The 20246-nt window shown below is 45.3% G+C and overlaps 6 protein-coding genes across 6 annotated transcripts; 2 read left to right on the top strand and 4 right to left on the bottom strand.

Annotated features, from left to right (window-relative positions):
- Positions 1-276: 276 nt before the first annotated feature.
- Positions 277-3610, bottom strand: GLAREA_06460 (P-loop containing nucleoside triphosphate hydrolase; the record flags this gene model as incomplete). The annotated part of the gene is made up of 5 exons (XM_008081873.1): positions 277-747; positions 814-1302; positions 1362-2265; positions 2321-3206; positions 3253-3610. The coding sequence occupies 5 exons, from the start codon at positions 3608-3610 to the stop codon at positions 277-279; spliced, it is 3108 nt and encodes a 1035-aa protein (XP_008080064.1).
- Positions 3611-4539: 929 nt separating this feature from the next.
- GLAREA_06459 (alpha/beta-Hydrolase) lies at positions 4540-5541 on the bottom strand (the record flags this gene model as incomplete). Its single annotated transcript, XM_008081872.1, has 1 exon — positions 4540-5541. One exon carries the CDS (start codon positions 5539-5541, stop codon positions 4540-4542), a length of 1002 nt encoding a protein of 333 aa, XP_008080063.1.
- Positions 5542-6192: 651 nt separating this feature from the next.
- GLAREA_06458 (Acetyl-CoA synthetase-like protein) lies at positions 6193-9198 on the bottom strand (the record flags this gene model as incomplete). The annotated part of the gene is made up of 1 exon (XM_008081871.1): positions 6193-9198. The coding sequence occupies one exon, from the start codon at positions 9196-9198 to the stop codon at positions 6193-6195; it is 3006 nt and encodes a 1001-aa protein (XP_008080062.1).
- Positions 9199-10399: 1201 nt separating this feature from the next.
- GLAREA_06457 (uncharacterized protein) lies at positions 10400-11653 on the top strand (the record flags this gene model as incomplete). Its single annotated transcript, XM_008081870.1, has 5 exons — positions 10400-10564; positions 10637-11012; positions 11070-11187; positions 11236-11312; positions 11367-11653. 5 exons carry the CDS (start codon positions 10400-10402, stop codon positions 11651-11653), a joined length of 1023 nt encoding a protein of 340 aa, XP_008080061.1.
- Positions 11654-12622: 969 nt separating this feature from the next.
- Positions 12623-14159, bottom strand: GLAREA_06456 (S-adenosyl-L-methionine-dependent methyltransferase; the record flags this gene model as incomplete). The annotated part of the gene is made up of 5 exons (XM_008081869.1): positions 12623-12785; positions 12841-13382; positions 13448-13498; positions 13585-13863; positions 13911-14159. 5 exons carry the CDS (start codon positions 14157-14159, stop codon positions 12623-12625), a joined length of 1284 nt encoding a protein of 427 aa, XP_008080060.1.
- A 690-nt stretch (positions 14160-14849) lies between these two features.
- GLAREA_06455 (Cytochrome P450) lies at positions 14850-19906 on the top strand (the record flags this gene model as incomplete). Its single annotated transcript, XM_008081868.1, has 12 exons — positions 14850-15057; positions 15116-15174; positions 15248-15280; positions 15328-15560; positions 15650-15910; positions 16024-16146; positions 16203-16647; positions 16725-16824; positions 17556-18197; positions 18251-18882; positions 18932-19016; positions 19098-19906. 12 exons carry the CDS (start codon positions 14850-14852, stop codon positions 19904-19906), a joined length of 3630 nt encoding a protein of 1209 aa, XP_008080059.1.
- Positions 19907-20246: the final 340 nt, after the last annotated feature.

Genomic DNA, 20246 nt, shown 5'->3' with positions numbered 1-20246 from the left:
TAGTTTCTTAGCATGGCGTTTTGTTGTTTTCTTCTTTTCCTTTCAAAAGGATGGATGGATTCCTGGATGCTTTAACTCAGCGATTAAACAAGATGGATTGGGGTCTGAGACGTTAATGTGTAAAGATGCAAGCGGTTAGATATAAGAAAGACGAACTTTTCCTGATAAGTTCTCGACAAAGAAAAAATTATCTCTTGTGCTGAGATTGCGGTGTCTTGGCTACAGGCGTAAAAATTTTGTATGTGGATGTGAACCCTGTTATGTTTTAAGCTAGACCTACAGAGTCCTTAATGTTGCTTGCATAGTCCCTAACAAGCAAGTAAATGTCGCCAGCAAAACTGCACTAACAGCAAAACCGCCAGAAAGATCCTTTCTGACCACAGCCCACCCAATACCAAATGTAATACTAGAACCCATGATCAGAAGCATGAAAACCCAAGCATAAGCCAAATCTGCCCCCTCTACGAGCTCAATACCCCAAGCTATTTCATCATCGGCATCGTCTTGGATTCGAACTTGCTCTTGACAATAACCGGGGAAACGCTTAAGACAGTGACTGAGATCACAAGCCTTTGGACAACAGTAACGGTGCATCATCGTCCTGTGGCCGACTGGAGGCTCATGACGGATCGGTTTTGGATCGTAAGAGTAATCGCCATGGTTCACAGGCGGTATTGTTTCCAAGATTCGCCCTTCTACGCGAGAATGGAGGTCGATGTCCACTAGCTTATTTCGAGTGATTATGAACTGGAAACCATATCAGATCAAAGCGATGATAACTTTTCATATTTTGGGACGAGGAACTTGACTTACTCGAACGAATCGTATATCCTGGATACAGAATAAGGAAAGTAACCTTTTCAATGTTCCCGCTCGGCGATGATACGCCTTCTTTAATTCACAAAATAAAATTTCATCGCTAGCCACATTGAGATCAACGGGTACCATCTGTGTGAAGTCGTATCCTCTCCACGTAGTAATACACAAAAGTAGGAAGCGGGGAGTTAGTGAATTAGCGGTAGGCAGCTCGCCTAGTTCATGGGCATCACTGGAATCTACTCGATCCTTTCTGCCAGACAGACCAATCTTTCTCCTAAGCCGGGTCGTGATTTTCAAAACAAAGGTAGCAAGAACGCCTATTCTGTCGTACAACGAAGAAAGTGCTTCTCGAGTAATTATGCTCGGTACTGCGTTAGTAGCATAAGATTCGGAGTTTCGGTTTGCGCTGAGTTCACGCATCGCACTGGCGACACTCCCAGGAACGCTCTCGTAAAAGTCGTCGACGATGCCGTACCCGCAAGCCTAAGTAAATCCAGATCAGCATAGTCTCAGGGGCTTTCGAAAACAGATTTCCAGCTCACGCATATCCACTGGCCTCGCACCATGTTTGCTGGGCATGGCTCCTCCCTGCTTTGGATCGTAGCCATGAGACTTGTGCGGAAAATCGACCTCAAGTAAGCAGTCCAAAAGTGGACGAAACCAATGACGATCCGCAACTTATCGTCAATATTACCTATTCTTGATAGTCCAGAGAGTGTTTTGTGCTTTGAACCCTTATGGTGTGCCAGCTCACTCATCGTCGAAAAACCGACATTTTTCCCACAACCACTCATGTTGCATCTATAGGGCTTGCTCATTCTGCTCAGGTTTGTTTTCAGCTTTTCAAAGGCAGAGGATTTGGAAACCAAAGTTTTAAGATGCTCAGTCCACTCCTCGAAATCATGATCATCGTCGTCTCCTGCATGCCAAATGTCATCTGAGTGGTAGAAAGTTGCATTCTCCGTTGTAGGTAAGGAAACTGGAGGTTCATCAGATTCAACCACCGGATCAAGTTGCTCTAGGTACCGCTCTATGACGAGACTACTCTTTTCTTGACATGGTGGTAAAGTGGTCAGAGAATTACCGCTTGGTGGTTTCAAGTATGTAACCAAGTTCTGGGAAATGAGGTATCTTCGTGACTCTATCCAATTAGCAGAATGAGGTTTTATCTTACAGACTGGATCTGCAAGTAGGTCTTTGCTGAATAAGGTTAGAAGATCACCGAATTCTCGATGAAACTTATCCTCGTTTGCATTGGAAAGCAAACGACTGCAAGACGCAACGAGATCAATGTCCTTTCGGAAAATCTCAACCAACAGGGATATCGCAGATGATCTCTCTTCGGCGAGAACGGAAGACCGAGAAGAAATCGAATCAAGATTAGAAAACGCTCCATCCTGTATACTGTCAGTAGATGAGGTTGATTGATTGTCATCGGGCGAGTAACTGTTCCAAAGTTATCAAAGAGAGCTCTATCTCTAACCGATAGGGCTCAACTTACGCTTCAAGTTTATTGGTGTAAGACAGTAGAGAATCAAAAGTCACGGAGGTTTGTGCCTCCGGAAGGGCTTTCAAGTGGTCGATATGCGGTCGCAGGATTTTAAACGTTTCTTCACTTGGAGTCGCGTTGCCAAAATATTTGTCCTGGATGGCGTTGAAAATTAATTTAGTTGTGTCATCAAAAGCAACTGATCTCTCTTGTTCTGAAAGATAATCTCGAAATGCTTGCTGCACAAGTCGGTGGACAGAAAATATATCCATTTCGGAATGTTTGGAATGCTTTCGAATGAGGGAACCCGCCACCAACTCGAAAATTGCGTCGTCGAACTCGAAGACTTTTGATGTGTCTTCGCAGAGCAAGGCAGCTGGAATCGAGTCAGGAGCAAGATGACTTATAATCCCCAGCAACCGATATGAACCGTGGCTCAAAGTCTTGAAACTGAGAAGCCACACGGAACCTAGATTGTATGAGTACTGGGTACTCGTAAGTCTCCCTTGCTTCCTATCAATCTTTTCATGGTACTTTTCATAAAAAGAGAGGAAACTCGTGACGCTCATCTTACGCTGCCTTATCATAATTCCCATTTGAGCTATAGCTAGCGGAAGACCCCCGAGTCTCTCTGATAAATTCAATGATGCGTCGGCTTGAGCATTAGTGGCTTCGTTGCTAAGACTGTTGTTGCGATTAAGAAGATGAAGAAGAAACTTGGATCCTTCTTCTGGTTCGAAAGGTAAGACTTCCAATGTCGAAGCGAATTGGAAGTCTAAGCCGTCATTCCGACGTGATGTTGCAATAACGGATCCATTGTTGAGCTTCAATGGAAATATTTCCAAGAATGTTCTCTCAGGTTCGTCTAGGTCATCCAAAATAAGGAGACATTGCCGGTCTATACTGGTCAGAAGATTGGCTACAGATTGTCATCATTCCCTAACCTGTGTTTGCGAGCCATCTCTTGAGCAGAGTCGTCTTTTGAACACTTGACTCTGGGTCTGTTGCTAAACCCAGTTCTTGCACAACTTGCCTACAAGACTCTTCCAGTGCTACCATTGTCTCGCAACGCAGCCAGAAGATAGCATCGTAATGAGTTGTGATATTAGCGTATTCTAAAGCCACCTGGGTCTTTCCAACCCCTCCCATACCCCTTAGCAGAACTGTACGCGGTTCTCGGCTTGTTGAAGCCGTATTAGAATGGTCAAGCAAATCTGACAACTGCTGCAGCTCCGCAGCCCGGCCAAAGAAATGTTGATTTCGTGGATATGGTAACACCTTGATTGGGAAATTAGAATTCATGTTTGCTAGGAAAAAAAAACAGTTGAGGCTTAATGCAACTTCTAACGAAGATAATTGAAATTTTCAATTTGCATTCAAGCCTCAAGGCGTAGCTGAGTTGGGATGCTTTTAGGCACCAATGCCCCTCAGCTGCGGGAAAGATACTAAACTACGCGACTTAATTGGCTGAATACACCTCGAGCGTATAATTTTATTGGGTGCATGGAGCTTGGCAACCGTACTCTACGCCACCATGTTTGGAGTCGGGGCTCGCCGTGGACAAACAGTCGCAACACGGTATTTCTTTGATTAAGTTGACGATATATCGTATGCTAATTGGATCAATTTGGAACAATATCGGATTTTCTGTCAATTTTTTTTCAAGTAAATAAGACATCTGTCACTCTATTCGAAGCCGACTTATTGTTTAGTCTAAGATTCGTGGGTAGGTGACTGACACTTATTTTGTCCGCGAGAAGGGATAGCGTGTTGATTATTTTATTCTTCTTCTTCGCTCATGCGGCCGCGCTGATAAACTTCGTAATAAAGTGGTTGAAATGACTATCAGTCATCAAGCAAGTGTAAAGCCAGCATGTTATAAGGTCCAGAAGGCTTGCGCTAGTGGCTTAGTTCGCAAGGAAGACAGCTTCAATGAATCATTCAGATTTGGAACTGAAGCCAATTTTGAATTCTAATAAAATCAGCGTGTCTATCTCTCATTTTGCTTCAGACTCACAAACTCCATAGCAACCCTTACTTAATTAATAACATCAAAACTAAGTTAGGACATACCTTCGCAAATCTTAGTTCAATGCTCACTTCCTCAAGTTTAAAGATCTCTTTTGAAACCAAGTTTTTAATGTGGTGAAATGTAACTACTTTCAAAACCTTTTAAGTCAAATTAGCATCAAACCTCAAAACGAATAGATTGTTCGCCAAATATCAAGTCCTCAACTCTCGTTCCAAAACTCTCCTAAGCACCGTCCAACAATTTCATAAGCGTCATCTCTCTCCTTATCACCTCTCCAATAACTAGGCCATTTGTCCCAACCATGCAAAACCCCAGGCACCGTATATCCCTCGACCCTAAATCCTAACTTCTTCAATCTTGCTCTGAATTCCTCACCCTCGACTAACAAAGCATCTCCCCAACACGTGATCATCACCAAATTCCTAGGTAATGCCGCTTTCAGCAACTCATCGCTAGCTAACCCAGGACTCAGCAGCGGAACAGACATGTCGCTCGGTATCGGATTCAAGTACGACTCATCCATCACTCCAGCCAGAAACTTTGGAATCGGGATAGGTTTGAAATTTGGATTCGAAGCCGCACGCTCCTCTCGAGTCTTCGTTCTTATAAGCGCTGGATAAAACGCCGCTATGCCAACGATCTTTCCATTTTCGTACTCGGCAATTCGGCCCTCAGATCTCAATCGGTTTAGCTCTTCATGTGCTCTGTAAAGCGCGGCGAAGCAGAAATTGCCGCCGGCGCTGAAGCCTGAGAGACATGTTCGCGAGACATCGAGATGGAGTTCTGAGGCGTGGGCGAAAATGTAAAGAAGTGTTGATGCGCAGTCTTCAATTCCAGTTGGGAAGGGATATGTAGGTGAGAGACGATAGTCTACAGATACGACTACCGTGTCGGGATTCTGCTCGAGGACTTTGGCGAAGAAACGCGCATCGTCGGTTGGGTGGCCGATGGTGTAGCCGCCGCCGTGGAAGTTGAGGAGGATGGGATATTTCTTTTGCGATGGAGTGGATGGCTTGGAATAGGAGGCAGGAACGTAGAAATAGAGGTCTATGAACCCTGGTGTGCCGATTGTGGCTGGGATTTTGAGTTTGAATGAGGGGGATGGGGGGAGTGGGAAGGAGAGATAGTGGTCGAGATATCGACCTATTGCTTGGAAGAAACGGAAGATTCTGGTGCGTAGGAGGAGGCTGAATTGTGACATCGTGCTATGTTGAAGAGTGTTCGTGGCTTGAGATCAGCTGTTCTCACAATAGCCGATTACTGAATTCCAACCGAAAGCAAGAATGATGATGTCATAGAACCGGCAAGCGATGGTGTAGTTGTATTATCTTTCTTCCAAAGGATATGTATCTTTAGCAGATGAAACTTCGTTTCTTCTTGTAACAGCAGTACTTAGGTAAACAAGTCTTGCTGTTGATGTAGCTTGTCTGCTGTGTCGCTGGAAGCTCATAGAGGAAAAGCGGGGCACTAAGCGAGCTGAGGAGGACTCCCCCTTACTGTGCCCACTGGATAAATCGTCGTATTATGGATATCAGGCAATTCAAAAAGACTTAAGTTGGATCGCTTTCGCATCGAAATTTAAAAACGCGGGCACAGAAGGCATGCCAAGGATTGCGTGTATATAGCAATGCCTGGACTTCTGAGATATATAGCCAATTTATGTTGGACATTTGATGAAGAAAATGAAGAAACGGAATTCAAGCATTTGTCTAATGGAACCCTCTAACTGTGATTGCTCAATTCGTTGCTTTTCACCTACCCATTTAACAAAATAAACTAATCACAACATGTAGCTCTATCATTTCCAGGCTCAATCACCAAATCAAACAGATTGAACACCCGGGAATTTGTCTTAAATCCCACGCGCTGACAATGCCTTTTTCAACGCCTTTTGAAATTTGGGGGCATGCTCGGGCCCAATCATTGTGTAATGCTCTCCATCAACTTCATGGAAGACCACATCGCCGCGCACAAACTCCTGCCAATGATTTAACTTGGTGTTTCTGTACTCTTCTCTGGTTTTGGCAACAACTTTAAGAGGTTGACAGTAGAAAACATCCATATGGGAGACAGATCCAGATGGGTCGTATTCCCATCCAATCTTCTGAAGGGACCATGAGACATGTACCCAGTTTAGTAACGACTCCTGAGTGAGTGCCAAATCTTTGCAACGTTCTTGGTCGCTCTCAGTTAACAACTTGGCTACCTGCTCGTTTTGTGGCAGCGGACGAAGCTCATCCACCAACTCTTCTGACCGTTTTTCTGTGATTATTCCGCAAAAATGTGCGATATGCAAGACACCCGCGGTCCAATCGAGCATTCGCATTCGCACTTTGATATGAGGTGGCAGATTGAACGAACCCAAGAAGCGGACTTCGTCACCATTCGCCTCCAAGACCTTGGAAAGCTCGAAGGCGAGCATACTACCGTAAGAATAGCCTGCAAGAGCGTAAGGTCCCTTGGGTTGTTTTTGTTTTATCGCCTCATGATATGTTTGCAATATTTCTGTCAAGCTAGCAAAAGGTGTTTCTCCCGGGTTGAATCCGCGAGCCCGAAGAGTGTGAATGGGTCGATCTTGGAAGTACTGGACCAAACCCAGAAACACAAGAATTTCGCCAATTCCAGGATGGATCAGCCAAAGTGGCGTATCAGACCCGTTGAGCTGAAGTGTCACCACTGGGTTGTACTTTGCTTGATACTGGTGCTTTTTTTGGATCTCTTTAATTGCTGAGGCTAATGTTCTGATTGTTGTATTGGTCATGATCGCGATGATTGGGATGTCAGCAATGTTGAAAGCCTTCTCGCAAGCACTCTTCAGTCGTATAAGATCCACGGAGCTGACGCCCACTTCTAGTATTGGAGTGTCGATGCCCATTTCTAGGTCACCAAAGTCTAATAATTTAAGAAGGACAGCCATCAAGGTGGTCTCAGTGTCATCCCTTGGTGCGGAAAATGTAGTCTGACGATAGGAATGAATGATCGTATTGTTTAATTCTTCCTGCTCTTTATACTCGCCACGGGTCAATGCAGTCCGTATCTTTTCTCGTGACAACTTTCCCAGGGTGCTTTTTTCTAGCCGGCCACATGGTAATGGTAACACACGTGGCCTTGCACCCGCGAACATAAGTACCAAGCGATTAATCGACTGCAGAGTCTCGTGACGAGCGATTTTATCATGTGGGTCGTAAGCATGCTGGTAAACGACATATATGTCTTCGTTAGCAGATCCAGAACGCCGATACGCGAAACAAACGACAAAAGATTTGCTGATTCCTGGAAGCTGTGCTGTTTCGATGGCACTTTCGATTTCATGGGGAATGTGTTTAACCCCATTGATGATAATTAAGTCTTTCGCTCTGCCGACTAGACTTAACCGCCCGGTCGCATCAATTGCAGCCAGATCGCCAGTCTTGAACCATCCATCTGATGTGAAGGCGTCACGAGTGGCTTCTTCATTATTGAAATAGCGATTAAATACTACAGGGCCACGCAATTCAAGTGGACCTGTCTTGACTGCATTTTCGTTTTCTTTATCGGATGCATTGACCTCTGCTGTGGGCGAGACCCTCATTTCAATGCCAGACATGCAAGTACCGAGTGATGTGAACTCAGTCCTAGCTCGAACATCGACATACGGACACTGTTTATTGAAGATTGCTCCTGCACAAGTCTCCGTCATGTCAAAGCCTGGAACAACAATATTGCTAGCTGTAGCACCTAGACATATAAGGTGTTTGGTGAGTCGAACACAAGTATCGACGTTATTTGCCTCGCCACCCGAGTTTAGGTAAAGCAAATGGGGGAGGCTTATTCCACTCAAATCGTGAGTAGGCGTGGTGTCAAAGGTATCTACAAGCTTCTGTAGAAAGAATTGAGGAGCAAACGTCCTCGAGACCTTGTGCTTTGAGACCAAACGTAGAAAGTTGAGAGGTTCTGCGACGAGCGCCTTCGCGGATACATGAATTTGGTCTAGCTGCGCAAACATAGCACATAGATGGATTTCGACCAAGCTAGCTACATGGTCAAGTCCAATCCAGTTCAGAAGTGAAGTCTGCGAAAGAACTGGTAGAGCAGAACACTTGCCACTGACCGACGCATGTAACTGTTCATAAGTCAAGCAGACTGCTTTGGCTTTGCCACTGCTTCCAGAAGTGAGCATGAGAATTTCAACGCCGTCTGTAATATGACATGTTGGGCTGAATGTTTCGATTTGGTGTACTTGATCGAAGATATTCTCGTTCGGCTCAGGAGTAGAATTTTGACTTTCACTCTCCCCAAATAAGTTGCTCGAATGGACGAAGTCTTCGTGCACAACGGTAGATTGTATATCAATCTTGGAACGTTTGACAGCTAAGTCATGGGCGTTCTCGTAGAAGGATTCAATTCCGCCATTTTTGGATAGCCTGCGTTTGGCCTGCGTAACGTCGAGTTTCTCGACATTGATAATCGAGAGGACGTTGTTATCGAAGAAGTCACTGGCTGCAAGAGCTTCGTTGGTGAGTACCATAGGATCAAGCAACAATTGATAGAGATGCTGGAAATGGGACATGCGACCCTCCTTGTTGTTGACGAGTGGTGTCGATAAGACCGGAATGCCATTGGCAAGCACCACGGCCCAGAACCACAAAATGTTTTCCCAGTGGCTTCGGAAGTGGATCAACACGACCTTTCTTGCAACGAAGGTGTTTGACGCACACAAAAGATGAGCTTTCTTTTGGGCGCTATTCCGAAGTTCTCGATAACTCCTCCTCTCTGGTGTTGAAAGGTCTCCATCGGGGTAGATGTGTATCCCTGCATCGGTAGCGGCGGAATCGTCCAAAAAGGTTGCTATACCGAGGTGGGTCTTTGTAGGAATCATGTTTTCAGTATTCAGATTCGAGCGTGCTTAGGATTCTGTTTGTCTTTTTCTGGCTATTTGAGAACTTCTTTGTTGTTAGTCGCTGGAAGGGAATATCGTCTTTCTTGGGAGTGAGGTTCTGGAATAGATATCACTTCATCGTCACAACAGGGGAAAGTAGAAGCACATGCCAACTCTACAACCTGGACATGATTTGACTCCAATTGAATTCTTCTGTTTATCTCAAAGCGGCCGCTTTGTTGTGCTTCTGCTGCCTAACTGCGGCACTTTTACCAAGCTCGAGACAAACAGTAAAGTACCAACTGCAGTGTTATTCCGAGTCCAACAATTGAATATCTGTAAGTATTGCTCGGCTCGAATAGCTTTTGGAAAATTGTAGATTGTACCACCACACATCTTTCTTCACTGAGAACGAAGGATTACGAACCTTCCTAATCTGGAGCCAACATTCTATGATGCTGAAGCCGATCGGTGGCTCTTGTCGAAAAAGTACGAATCGGGCGTATTTCAATGTTGGTTTGTGGTTGCACTGCGGTTACTTCAAGGTTGGATTTTTTGACGGCTAAATTAGGAACTAGGGGACCCTTGAGGTTGAAGAATCCCAGAATATCAATCAGCATGATTCTTGAAAGTCTAGAACAGAGTGTGTAGCACTTTTTAGGATTTTATCTTGATAAACTGCTCTTTTCAACGAATTCTACGTGTCATTTACCCAACTCGTGAGTGTTCAAGGACGACGTGTTACAATCTAGAGTTCTCTGTTTAACATGAGCTTTGAACCTAAAGCAAATTCGCGGTTGAAATCAAACTAGGTAAATTGGATATTTTAACATTCTGTGGGCTCAACCAATTCAAGGACCTAGACAAGTAATAAATCTCAATAAACAACATGCTGTAAAATTTAGGTGAATGCAGGAATACGATAGACAGGGACTGATTCCAGGTCTCGAATTGATTCGAGACCACGTAAGAAGTTATCTATCTGTTGGTGTGCATGTTAGTTTGTGTGGAAGGATCTTGCTCACGCTTGGCCGTTCATCATGTAACCTGCAGAAGCAAACCCCTGCAGCTAAAGGCCGGCACCGTTTCTGGTGTACCTAGAATTTCCCTCTGCCACTTCCCTCTTCTCCTCGAGTTTTTTTGTTCTCTTCAGGTTCAGTGCGGTCTATCTCATTTGGTTTCCCTATCAAGCTCAGCAGTGATGATTGATCAAGAGGTCCTAACGAAGCTCTCGCATGAGGCTTCTGCCGCATCATGGCCATTTACAGCTCTTTCAACGATTTTCTTTTTCATGAGGACTTTCTCTCGTTTTCGTATGCATAGAAATGATGTCGGCTTAGAAGATGCCGTGTTCTCCATCTCTTGGGTAAAGCAAACCGCCCCTAACACGTTTTCTATCTTCTCACAATTTGTCACTGACGACATGCTATTTTAACAGATGCTCAATATCGTCAGAGCAGGAGTCTTCCAAAAGGCACTATACGCGACCGAAAATGTAGACATGACCAATCCGGCAGCAACTATTCCAGCAGCAGCCTTTTGGGTTATTTTCACTGACACATGGGTGTTTTTGAGCATTGCTTTACCTAAGTTCGGTGTTGGTATCCTGATTATTCGAATTTTTATTCCACGTCGGTGGCTTCATGTCTCGATCCTTTGTCTCTGCTGGTGTCTCAACATACTAGCTGTGGTAGGCTTCATCTTAATATTTGTTCAGTGCAACCCCGTAGCAGGCCAGTGGGATCCGTTCAAGCATCCCGAAACTCGATGTTGGAATCGGTCAGTTGGTCTCATATATGCTTGTTCTGTTAGCGGTATGTTTTCCCATCAATTTATCAATCTTCTGGCAATGCTGATACTCTTAATGATAGGCATATCTGCTTTCATGGATTTTGCATTCGCAGTCTATCCTGGAATTGTAGTGTGGGGCCTACAAATGCCTACGTGGAAAAAGATCAGTACAACGGCTCTCATGGGGCTAGGACTGTGGTACGTAATTTCTATCATTCCTGGAATCATTGAGCTTACTCAGTACAGCTCTTGTGCTTTTGCCATCGTCAAACTATCATCAAATACATATCTATTTGGGTATCCGAGTATTTACGAGCTTCTATGTAAGTTACTGCCGGTGTCTAGTTTGTCAAGATACTTACGATATATACTTGCAGACCATGGTATCCGGATTGGTATGTGGAATAGCATTGAGAACGACTTCGTTCTAAGTGCTGCCTGTCTTCCATCTGTACCTCAATTCTTTCGAGCATGCGGCCTTTTCGGGAAACTGGGAAGTGCGACGACTTCATTCAGTCGAGGTACCCAATTAAGTTCATTCACCAAGCTCAAACCCTCGAGCCGATCTGACATACCAGATGATAACATAGATATTGAAGTAGCTCCCGCCACAGAGCCATCCAGAACTTATGAAGATAGACGACGGGCCGGATTTGCAAAGTAGCTTGAAGTTGGCATTTTCAGGATCAGAGCGCAAAAACTCCCGGGAATACTCAAGTTATCATGATTATCAAGAGATTCGATGTCCAAATGGTTTTATTCTAACTGAAAAAGTGAAAATAAAATATTTCATTGTAGAACGATCCGCACATTGATTTGAAAGGTTTTTTTCAATATAACAACTTAATTAAGGCTGATCACGATGACCAACGAATACCACTCATTGATAAACATGTAGGCTAGGCAGATATCTTCAAGGCAGGAGGAATTTCTTCAACGTTGTTAGATCAATCAATTTCCAACAACACCCTCGTATTCTAGATGACTGCATGAAAACTGTATTGGGCTTTCTTATCTAATTCAGTTGGTAGTATTTTTCAATGCTGGCACCTTCCATAATTGGATTTGTTGGAGTGACCCTTACTTGAGTTGTTGGCGTTTCCCGAGCCGTTCAAATTGTCGGCAGTTCAAACGAAGCGACGATATGATAATTGTCGTACAAACCTGCGATGCAGTTGGTACCGCGGAATCACATTATTGTATCCACGTCTGTCTATGTGCCACACAGTGCGTTCGCCATAGCCCTCGGATCTCAAGTTGCGATGTACTGGTTTAGGCTAATAGTGCAGCAAATGAGAGCCGCATCAGTGCAGGTACCTTCCACTTATATTATTGTGTAAGCACCCTCAAAGGAGTTGGTCGATGTTCCCGAGCAATTGTCTACATTAAAGGCATCAATGAGAAAGAAGACGAAAACTTGGCAGCTCACTCAAATATCTTCCCACAGACTATGAGGCGAGTACCTGTCCGTATTTCGATGTTCGTCCCAACTCGGCTACTCTAAAATATTCAAGACTTGTGTGGCACGGATTAAAGAGAACGTTACATGAGGAGGGCTTACGCGAACCTTCTGATTTTTTGACTAGCTATAACAATTCACGCTTTAATAATCCTTCAAGGGTTCGACAAGAAACTAGCCTTGCCAAGTCGCTTCCACAATTGCTAAGTATGAACCGGGTGGCTGAAACACCTTTGTTAATTCAAATCTTGCATCAACGGCCTTCAAGAGGGCAACCCAGTCGTTTGCCGTACGCTCTTTAGCGTTTTGGAATGCCAACATGTACATGTCATAGTCACTACATTTGCACTTGTCAGTCACCCCAATTCATTGCCGTCTGCAAGGGAACAAACCGTGCTTCGCGTTCGACCAGGTAATGAGCTTCGTGGCGTCCAGGTACAACGCGGTCGTTAATGACCACTTTCGCGCCAGGTTTGAGTGCTGGAATCAGAGCGGTAATAATCTTATGGCAATATTTATCAGACCAGTCGTGTAGAACAAGCCGCAGAATGTAGACATCGGCTCCCTTTACAGGTTGCTCCAGGAAGAAGTCGTGCGCCTGGAAAGTGATGCGTTCATGCAGAGCTTGCGGGAGATCGTCTCGCCCCTGAAGAACGACGTCTGGCGAGTCCTGAACGATGCACGACACCGCGAGGTTGTGATTGGCGAGCACGCGAGACACGTGACCAAGTCCGCCACCAACATCAACAACGGTCAGGCCTGCATCAGAATTCTCTGGAGAACCCCATGGGAAGCACGACGCAAGATACTTTGGAGCAAATCCTGGAAGCATTGCGTGCCATTGCATTGCACCGGCAAAGGTCTTCGCCCTGTCCGGCATTGCCGCCAGTGCTCGGAAAATAGGCAGGTTGGTGCCATTTTGGGCGTTCCATCCCTACACGGACATGGCGGCATCAGTGAGACGACCTTGACAGCTCGTTGGTGAAGGGGGTCGCTTACGCTGTGCTCTGGTTCTTCGCTGTTAGGAAATTCTACCAATGCCTCGGCGGTCTAGAGGTCTAAGGTCAGCTCGAATCCATCAGGAAGCTGAGAGCAATTGCAATACCACGCCGTAGAAATACAGGACGGAAACGCACCTTCAACGTTGCAGGAATGAGCTCCTCGGCACCAATCAAGATCCATTTACGCATTCCCTCATTTTCTGCGAGGACTCTCGATGCTGCTGTGTGCACGAATACATCTGGGCTTGCCTCATAATAGATGTGATGGGTCGCACCATGAGCCAACAAACGCCGTATCAAGCTGTGATTGATATTGAGCTTCTTAGCGAGATCCTGGACAGAGGCTCCTTCCGGTGGGAAGCTCTCCGCGATTCCCAAGCGCACGATTGAATGTACGCTGATCAAGGGATTGCGCTGAAGAGAAGAAAATCGTCAGTCGGATTTCCAAAAGATATGGCTACAAGACTTGCCAGTTCGGGTGTCAACATCAGTGTTGGCTCGGTTAATAGGCTTCGAAACTCATCAAGCATTTGAAGCAATCGCTGTCGTCCATTTCCCGCTTCGCTCTGGACAGAGTCAGTATCTAGTATAGCAGGAAGACCGTGCTCGAAAGACGGTTCTGGTAAACCCAGATTGGCGAGTGCATCAGAGAGGGAGTAGGCTGTCGCAAGAATCTCCTCAGCGCGTTTCTTCAAATTTGATTGATCCATAGGTTGTTATTGAATGTTTCGTGTAAGTCTATGCGATGTTTCTTTTCTGACCGGTACTGCTGATTCCTTCACTTTCCCTGGCAAAGACATACGCTTCTATATATCCTTGAAGATACTCCTGAGCCGTTTTGAGTGGTCTATTTCTGATCGCAATTAAAAATGTTGGAAAGGTGGTCATGACCTTTCCTTGTCTGCCTCATAGTTGGTAGAAGCGTAATTCGGTGACAGTCAGTTGTACCCCAGTCCCATTGAGCCATTCTTAATTACCTCTTTTAGGTAAGTACAATCGTCCAGCTTAACATACTACTCGTGCAGCCAACATTCATAATCGAAATGTTTGTCATCTGCGCAGCCGTTTCATTGTACTACGTCGGGAATATGTCTGTCGAAATTATCCGGATAAATCCTGCATACACCAACAAATGGTGATGTTGGATATGTCCAGTATGCAGAAGCAACCTTCACGCTGCGCCTTGATTTCAAGATCGAGTCTTTGCTGGCCTTTCCGCATATCGAGCACCAGTCGCAGTTTACAAAATTACGCTCCGAAGGTGTTTTTTTTCTCACGAATTCTTTGGGTGCGCGTTTCACTAAATTCCTTCGGTCTTTGAGAGTTCGAGTCAGACCGAAGCCCAAACTTTCCTTCATACTGCACTTCCCTCCTCCGAGCAACAAGCTCTGTGACCCACAATGTTCTTCGCGTTCTCTGAATATACATTGCCTTTCTTAATCGGGCTTTGTGCGCTCGAGATAAGCTGGATCATATACTGTCGTTATTTCCATCCTTTACGTTCCGTGCCAGGGCCGTTCTTGGCTTCAATTAGTCGGTCATGGATTGTGTTCAACACCGCGAGTGGCAGGATGGAACACACCCAACGCAGATTACACAAGAAATATGGTAGGATTAGGATGGAACATTATTGAGTTCTTTGATATGAGCTAATCAGAGAATCCAGGTCAGCTCGTACGAATTGCACCGAACGAGATCGCTTGCTCAGACCCAGCGGCAATCAAGGTAAATCTCACAAAATAACTCCATAAATGGCATGTCGAAATCTGCTGTGCCGTTCTGATCTGAGAATTTACAGACAATATACAGCACTAAGAGTGTTTTCAACAAGGTACGAAACATATGCTCTTTGCTCCACGAAAAGTCTAACCAGATTAGTCGGACTTTTATGATGCCTGGGCACCACCAAATAATGGCTATGTGGGACATTTTCCCTCTCGTAACGAGAAGGAGCATTCAGAGCGGAGACGGATTGTGAATAACGTTTATTCAATGTCCAGTGTTCTTGAGTCAGAAAAAGCTATCGATTGGTGTACACAGCTTTTCTGTGATACTTTCAACGTTCTTGCCCGTCAGAATAAAGCGATCGATTTGGGGTTATGGATCAACATGTATGCCAGCTATTATCTCCTTACTATTCCCGAGTCAACAGTTCCTTATTGTTGAAATTGAGTGCAGCGCAAGAGCTAACGGTTTATAGGTATACATTTGATGTTCTGGGCGAACTCTTTTACGGCAAAATGTTTGGGTTCATGAGTGAACGTACCGATATCGGTGGATACATGAAAGCTATCGACTCTCTCCTTCCTGCTTTTACTATCGGCGGAACCGTCCCTTCATATCTTACAAAGATGTACCTTCTATCTACAATTCTGATCTCGCCATCTATTCGTGGAGCCCTAGGAGCTGTGAAGAAAATTGAGGATGCCTCGAAGGCAGCTGTTGAAAAACGCAAAGTCGAGTAAGCATCTTAGTTTCGTGTAGCCTTGAGTTTACCAAGTGAAATACCGCTTAAACTGTATCTTTGATTGTTCAAGGAACGGTATAGCAGCTAATGTTTCTAAACCCTAATAGACTTGCTACGGCTGCGGATGACAAGCATGATATGATCCGAAAAATGCTCGACATCAACACCGAAAAGGGTGAAAAGATTGATTTTACCCATGAACACATATACGTGGAATCTCACAGCTCAATGTACGTGTTATTCAACACCCAACTTTCCACCCGGTCGGTCTAATAGACCATTACAGTTTCGCAGGCGCGGATACAACAGCTATAGCAATCAACAGTGTCCTGTATCACTTGATGAAGAACCCTAAAGCTTACAAAAAACTGACGGCGGAGATTGATGAAGCGGTCACCAATAGCACTCTTCATATCCCAGTTTCCTATGCGGCAGCTATCAAACTGCCCTATCTCAAAGCCTGCGTCAATGAGGGCATGCGTATGCATCCTAGTGTGGGCTTGACGATGCCGCGAGTTGTACCTGCTGGCGGTACTATTATATGCGATACTGACATTCCAGCTGGGTATCGAGTGGGTATCAATCCTGCTGTTGTACACTACGACAAAGAGGTATTCGGGTCCGATGCCGATGAGTTTAACCCTGATCGTTGGATTATTGGAGATGCTGTCAAGATGGAAAAAACAATCCTTCAGTTTGGAGCTGGTAGTAGGACGTGTATCGGGAAGAATGTGAGTTTACAAACCTCTCAGTTGACATTCTCTTGCGCAAATCATGATTTGACCACTGCTGACCGATGCTTACCTAGATATCTCTCAGCGAAATATACAAGTTAATCCCGCAAATTCTAAGGTTGTTTACTATTCGGTTAGAGGACCCAAGTAAGGACTGGGAAACGCATAACTATTGTAAGTCTTTACTCCAGTTTAGAAGTAAAACGTAGAACTGATCTCGCGTTCCCGGATCTTTAGGGTTCAACAGGCAGACGGGTATTCGTGTCCTAGTGGAAAAAAGAAAGTTTCAATAACGAGCAGTTGTTGTGGCTACAATGAAGCTTTAGAAAAGTCGAATCTGTTTGATTGAAGCACTAAAGCTTCGCAAATGACAAGTCCAGACTTGAAAGTTCGAGAAGGTATATTGGAGTCGCCCAAATCGAATCTTTCAGTTTCATAATTGGTGCTAGATGTAATAAAAAGCCCAAAGCCTGCTGGTATGTGACTATAAATATTCAGTAAATTTGTACATGGGTTGAACTTCCTTCCTCGAGGACGATGTTTTTTCACGACTAAGAATGGGGCAAGTGGAACGAGCTCTGCTCACAAGGGGTGGCTTTCACGTGACCTTTGACTAGTCAGGGCTTGGCAAAGAACAACCTCCCCCTGACTGGCATTTTGTAGCACAGCCCTCGAGCCCAAGTGATCATTTCTTCAGCTGGAGGTTTCATTTTACACTTTCGTCAAGTTTTTCAAGAGACAAAGCCTGGCACTCTAACTATTGATAGTTATCTCGAATTCTCGCTTCATAACCATGAATGATTGATGATGTGGTCATGCGATGGAAAAGCGGTCGAAAAGAGCAGGATGGCTACGACGACTTGTACGCCCTATCCGGTCCAGTCACGCGATAAATACTATCTTAGCAGCACCATCTCTTCCTCCTCCTCTACAGAAGGTATCGGATTGGGGATACCATGCCCCTTTGTATGAAGATCCAAATGATACCCCCACTTCAGGTGCTCCTCCTGCGAACACCGAGGGTTTGTTCGAACTTGAAGCATACCCAAAAGGTCTATTCGAATTACAAACTTCTTCACCCGGAAAGAAAGAATCTTCGTCAGATATCAAGGGGGTACCGGATATCTATCCGGTAACAAAGACATTCAATCCAGATCCTTTCGTGGTCCCATTCTCTCTATTCTCTCACGGCCCTAATATATACCCGACAGGGCTTGACACTCCGCCCTTAGAAACTTGGGATGTTCAAATCCCGCCAGATACGTGCCCCCCGAGGCTCTGCGATATCTGTAGACTGGTTAACACACGCCAAGATAAATTAGACATTGAACATCACAATCTTGAGGGGTTGAAAATTGCGATTGCCGAAGGGTGCAGGCTGTGTCGCTTTATTTTCGAACATGCTTTGAAACATAACCATGTGTCTACCGTCAAGCAGTGGTATAGTAATCATTTGCCGACGCTGGCGATCAGGACCGAGCGAAGTTCTTCAACTTTTCTGCTATGGCCTTATCTGAGTGTGAGTTTTGAGTTGTGTCGGTCTGCAGGTAGGCGATTGAGAGAAAGAGGGCTTGGGAATTTATCGTTGACGATCAATTAGATTACGAATCGGAAGAAGAAGATCCTATTAGGTTCCAAGATATATCCGCGGATCCTAGTGGAGACAGCTCTATTAATCTCATCAAAGGGTGGATCAATGAGTGCGAATCCTCACATCCTCGGTGTCGTAATGTGTCGGGACGTTTACCAACAAGACTAATTAATGTCACATCTCCGGAGCCTTTCATTGTCTCTCTCTCGCCCGCTTCAACCGACGCTATAGAGTATGCTGCCTTGAGTCACTGCTGGGGTCAAAAACCGACAATTACCACCAAGAAATCGAATTTCGAAAGCCATTGCGACATGATCCCTATGTCTACGCTGCCCAAATCCTTTTCTGATGCAGTCATGGTTACACGAAAATTGGGCATTCCATTTCTGTGGATTGATTCTCTCTGCATCATACAGGACTCGGAAGAAGATTGGCAAAGGGAATCGGCGATGATGGGGGACATTTACCGGAATTCTCATCTTACTCTGTCGGCACTAGATGCGTCGGACAGTCATTGTGGCTTTATTTGTTCTAGAAGCAGAGACAGCCTGGTCCATCTTTCCGGCAACGATTCGAGTCAGGAGTTGTATGTAAGGCCCGCTTCGAAACCTTGGGATACTCTGTTCTCCGATGCTCCACTGGTAAGTTGATTACAAACTCGCTTCAATAAAACTAGCTAACTCAGACAAGAACAAGCGAGCTTGGGCATTACAAGAACGTCTGCTATCCACACGAGTCGTTCATTTTAGCAAGACCGAACTCCTCTGGGAGTGCTGTACATCTTCCACCTGAGAATCATGTCGCGAAGAACATTTCGGATCCTACGGGTCGGCTTTCGAAGGCTTAGAAGGAGCAGACTTCAAACGTGTTCTCCCATCAATCCACTACGATCTCGAATCTTTCAAAGGAAGCCACACAGCCTGGTATCGCGTGGTTCAAAGCTATTCCGGGCGTTCGCTGACCAGACAATCCGACAAACTCCCCGCCATAGCAGGTATTGCCGCATCCATCGCCAGTGTCACGGGCTTTGACTACCGGCATGGACTGTGGGCAGAAGACTTCAAAGCCGGTCTCCTATGGCGAATCGATCCTTCTTCACTAAGCTCCAATCTGGATCTAAACACCGAGCCCACCCTCGACCTACACACCCCCACCGTCCCCTCTTGGTCCTGGACATCCATCAACAGCAAAGTCCTTTACGACGTTGGGCTCAGTACGCACGCCCCACACATCGACGCTCGCCCCTCCCCATACGACGCACATTTTCTCGAAGCGCAAACGCGTCCTGACCCCGCGTTCTTCAACGCCCGTTTCATCCATAGTACCTCCCGCGTCCTAACGCTATACGCGCTCACGCGTCCCGTACTGCTCCGCGCGGAAACGCCATATACAGCACAGGTCTTCGACGCCGAGAACTACAGTGCAACGAGCTCTTCGTTCGCGTCAGCAAGTCTGGAACGCGGCGTTAGCGGCGGCGAGGACTTGCTTGCGGTGTGGATAACGAATATGAGGACGTCGGGGAGTGTGAGTGAACAGCTGTTTTTTCTGTTGGTGGTAAGGGGGATGGAGGGGTTCAGGAGGATTGGGATGGGGGTTAGTGGGTCGGGGTTTGGGCCTTTTCGGGGCATGGGAGAGGAAGCGAGGAGGAGGGTCGATTTGGTGTAGGGTGTGGATGATGTTTTGCGAGGAGAGATGAGTTTCAAATTTAACATACGTGGCATATAGTTGAGAAGCATAGAGTGTCTCAATGGAAGGACTGCTCACAGTAGATTACATAAGAGGAGAGAGTAGACCCTTTTCAGTAGAATAGAGCAACTTGTGTATACCTACTAAGATGAGTACGTAATATATAGCGTAAGAAACAAAGGTAAAGTCGATAATACTAGTTTTCTTTTTCCTACATCTCGTTTTCTCTAGACGGTTTCTACCTTCTAGCTCTATGATCTCAGAGTAATGGATATTAATTCTGAAAGACAACAAATTACATACTATCTTTCAAATAATG

This window comes from Glarea lozoyensis, assembly GCF_000409485.1.
Source record: "Glarea lozoyensis ATCC 20868 chromosome Unknown GLAREA15, whole genome shotgun sequence".
Taxonomy (NCBI): domain Eukaryota; kingdom Fungi; phylum Ascomycota; class Leotiomycetes; order Helotiales; family Helotiaceae; genus Glarea; species Glarea lozoyensis.
The sequence above is the reverse complement of the archived record's forward strand: the minus strand, read 5'-3'. Positions and strand labels throughout refer to the sequence as shown.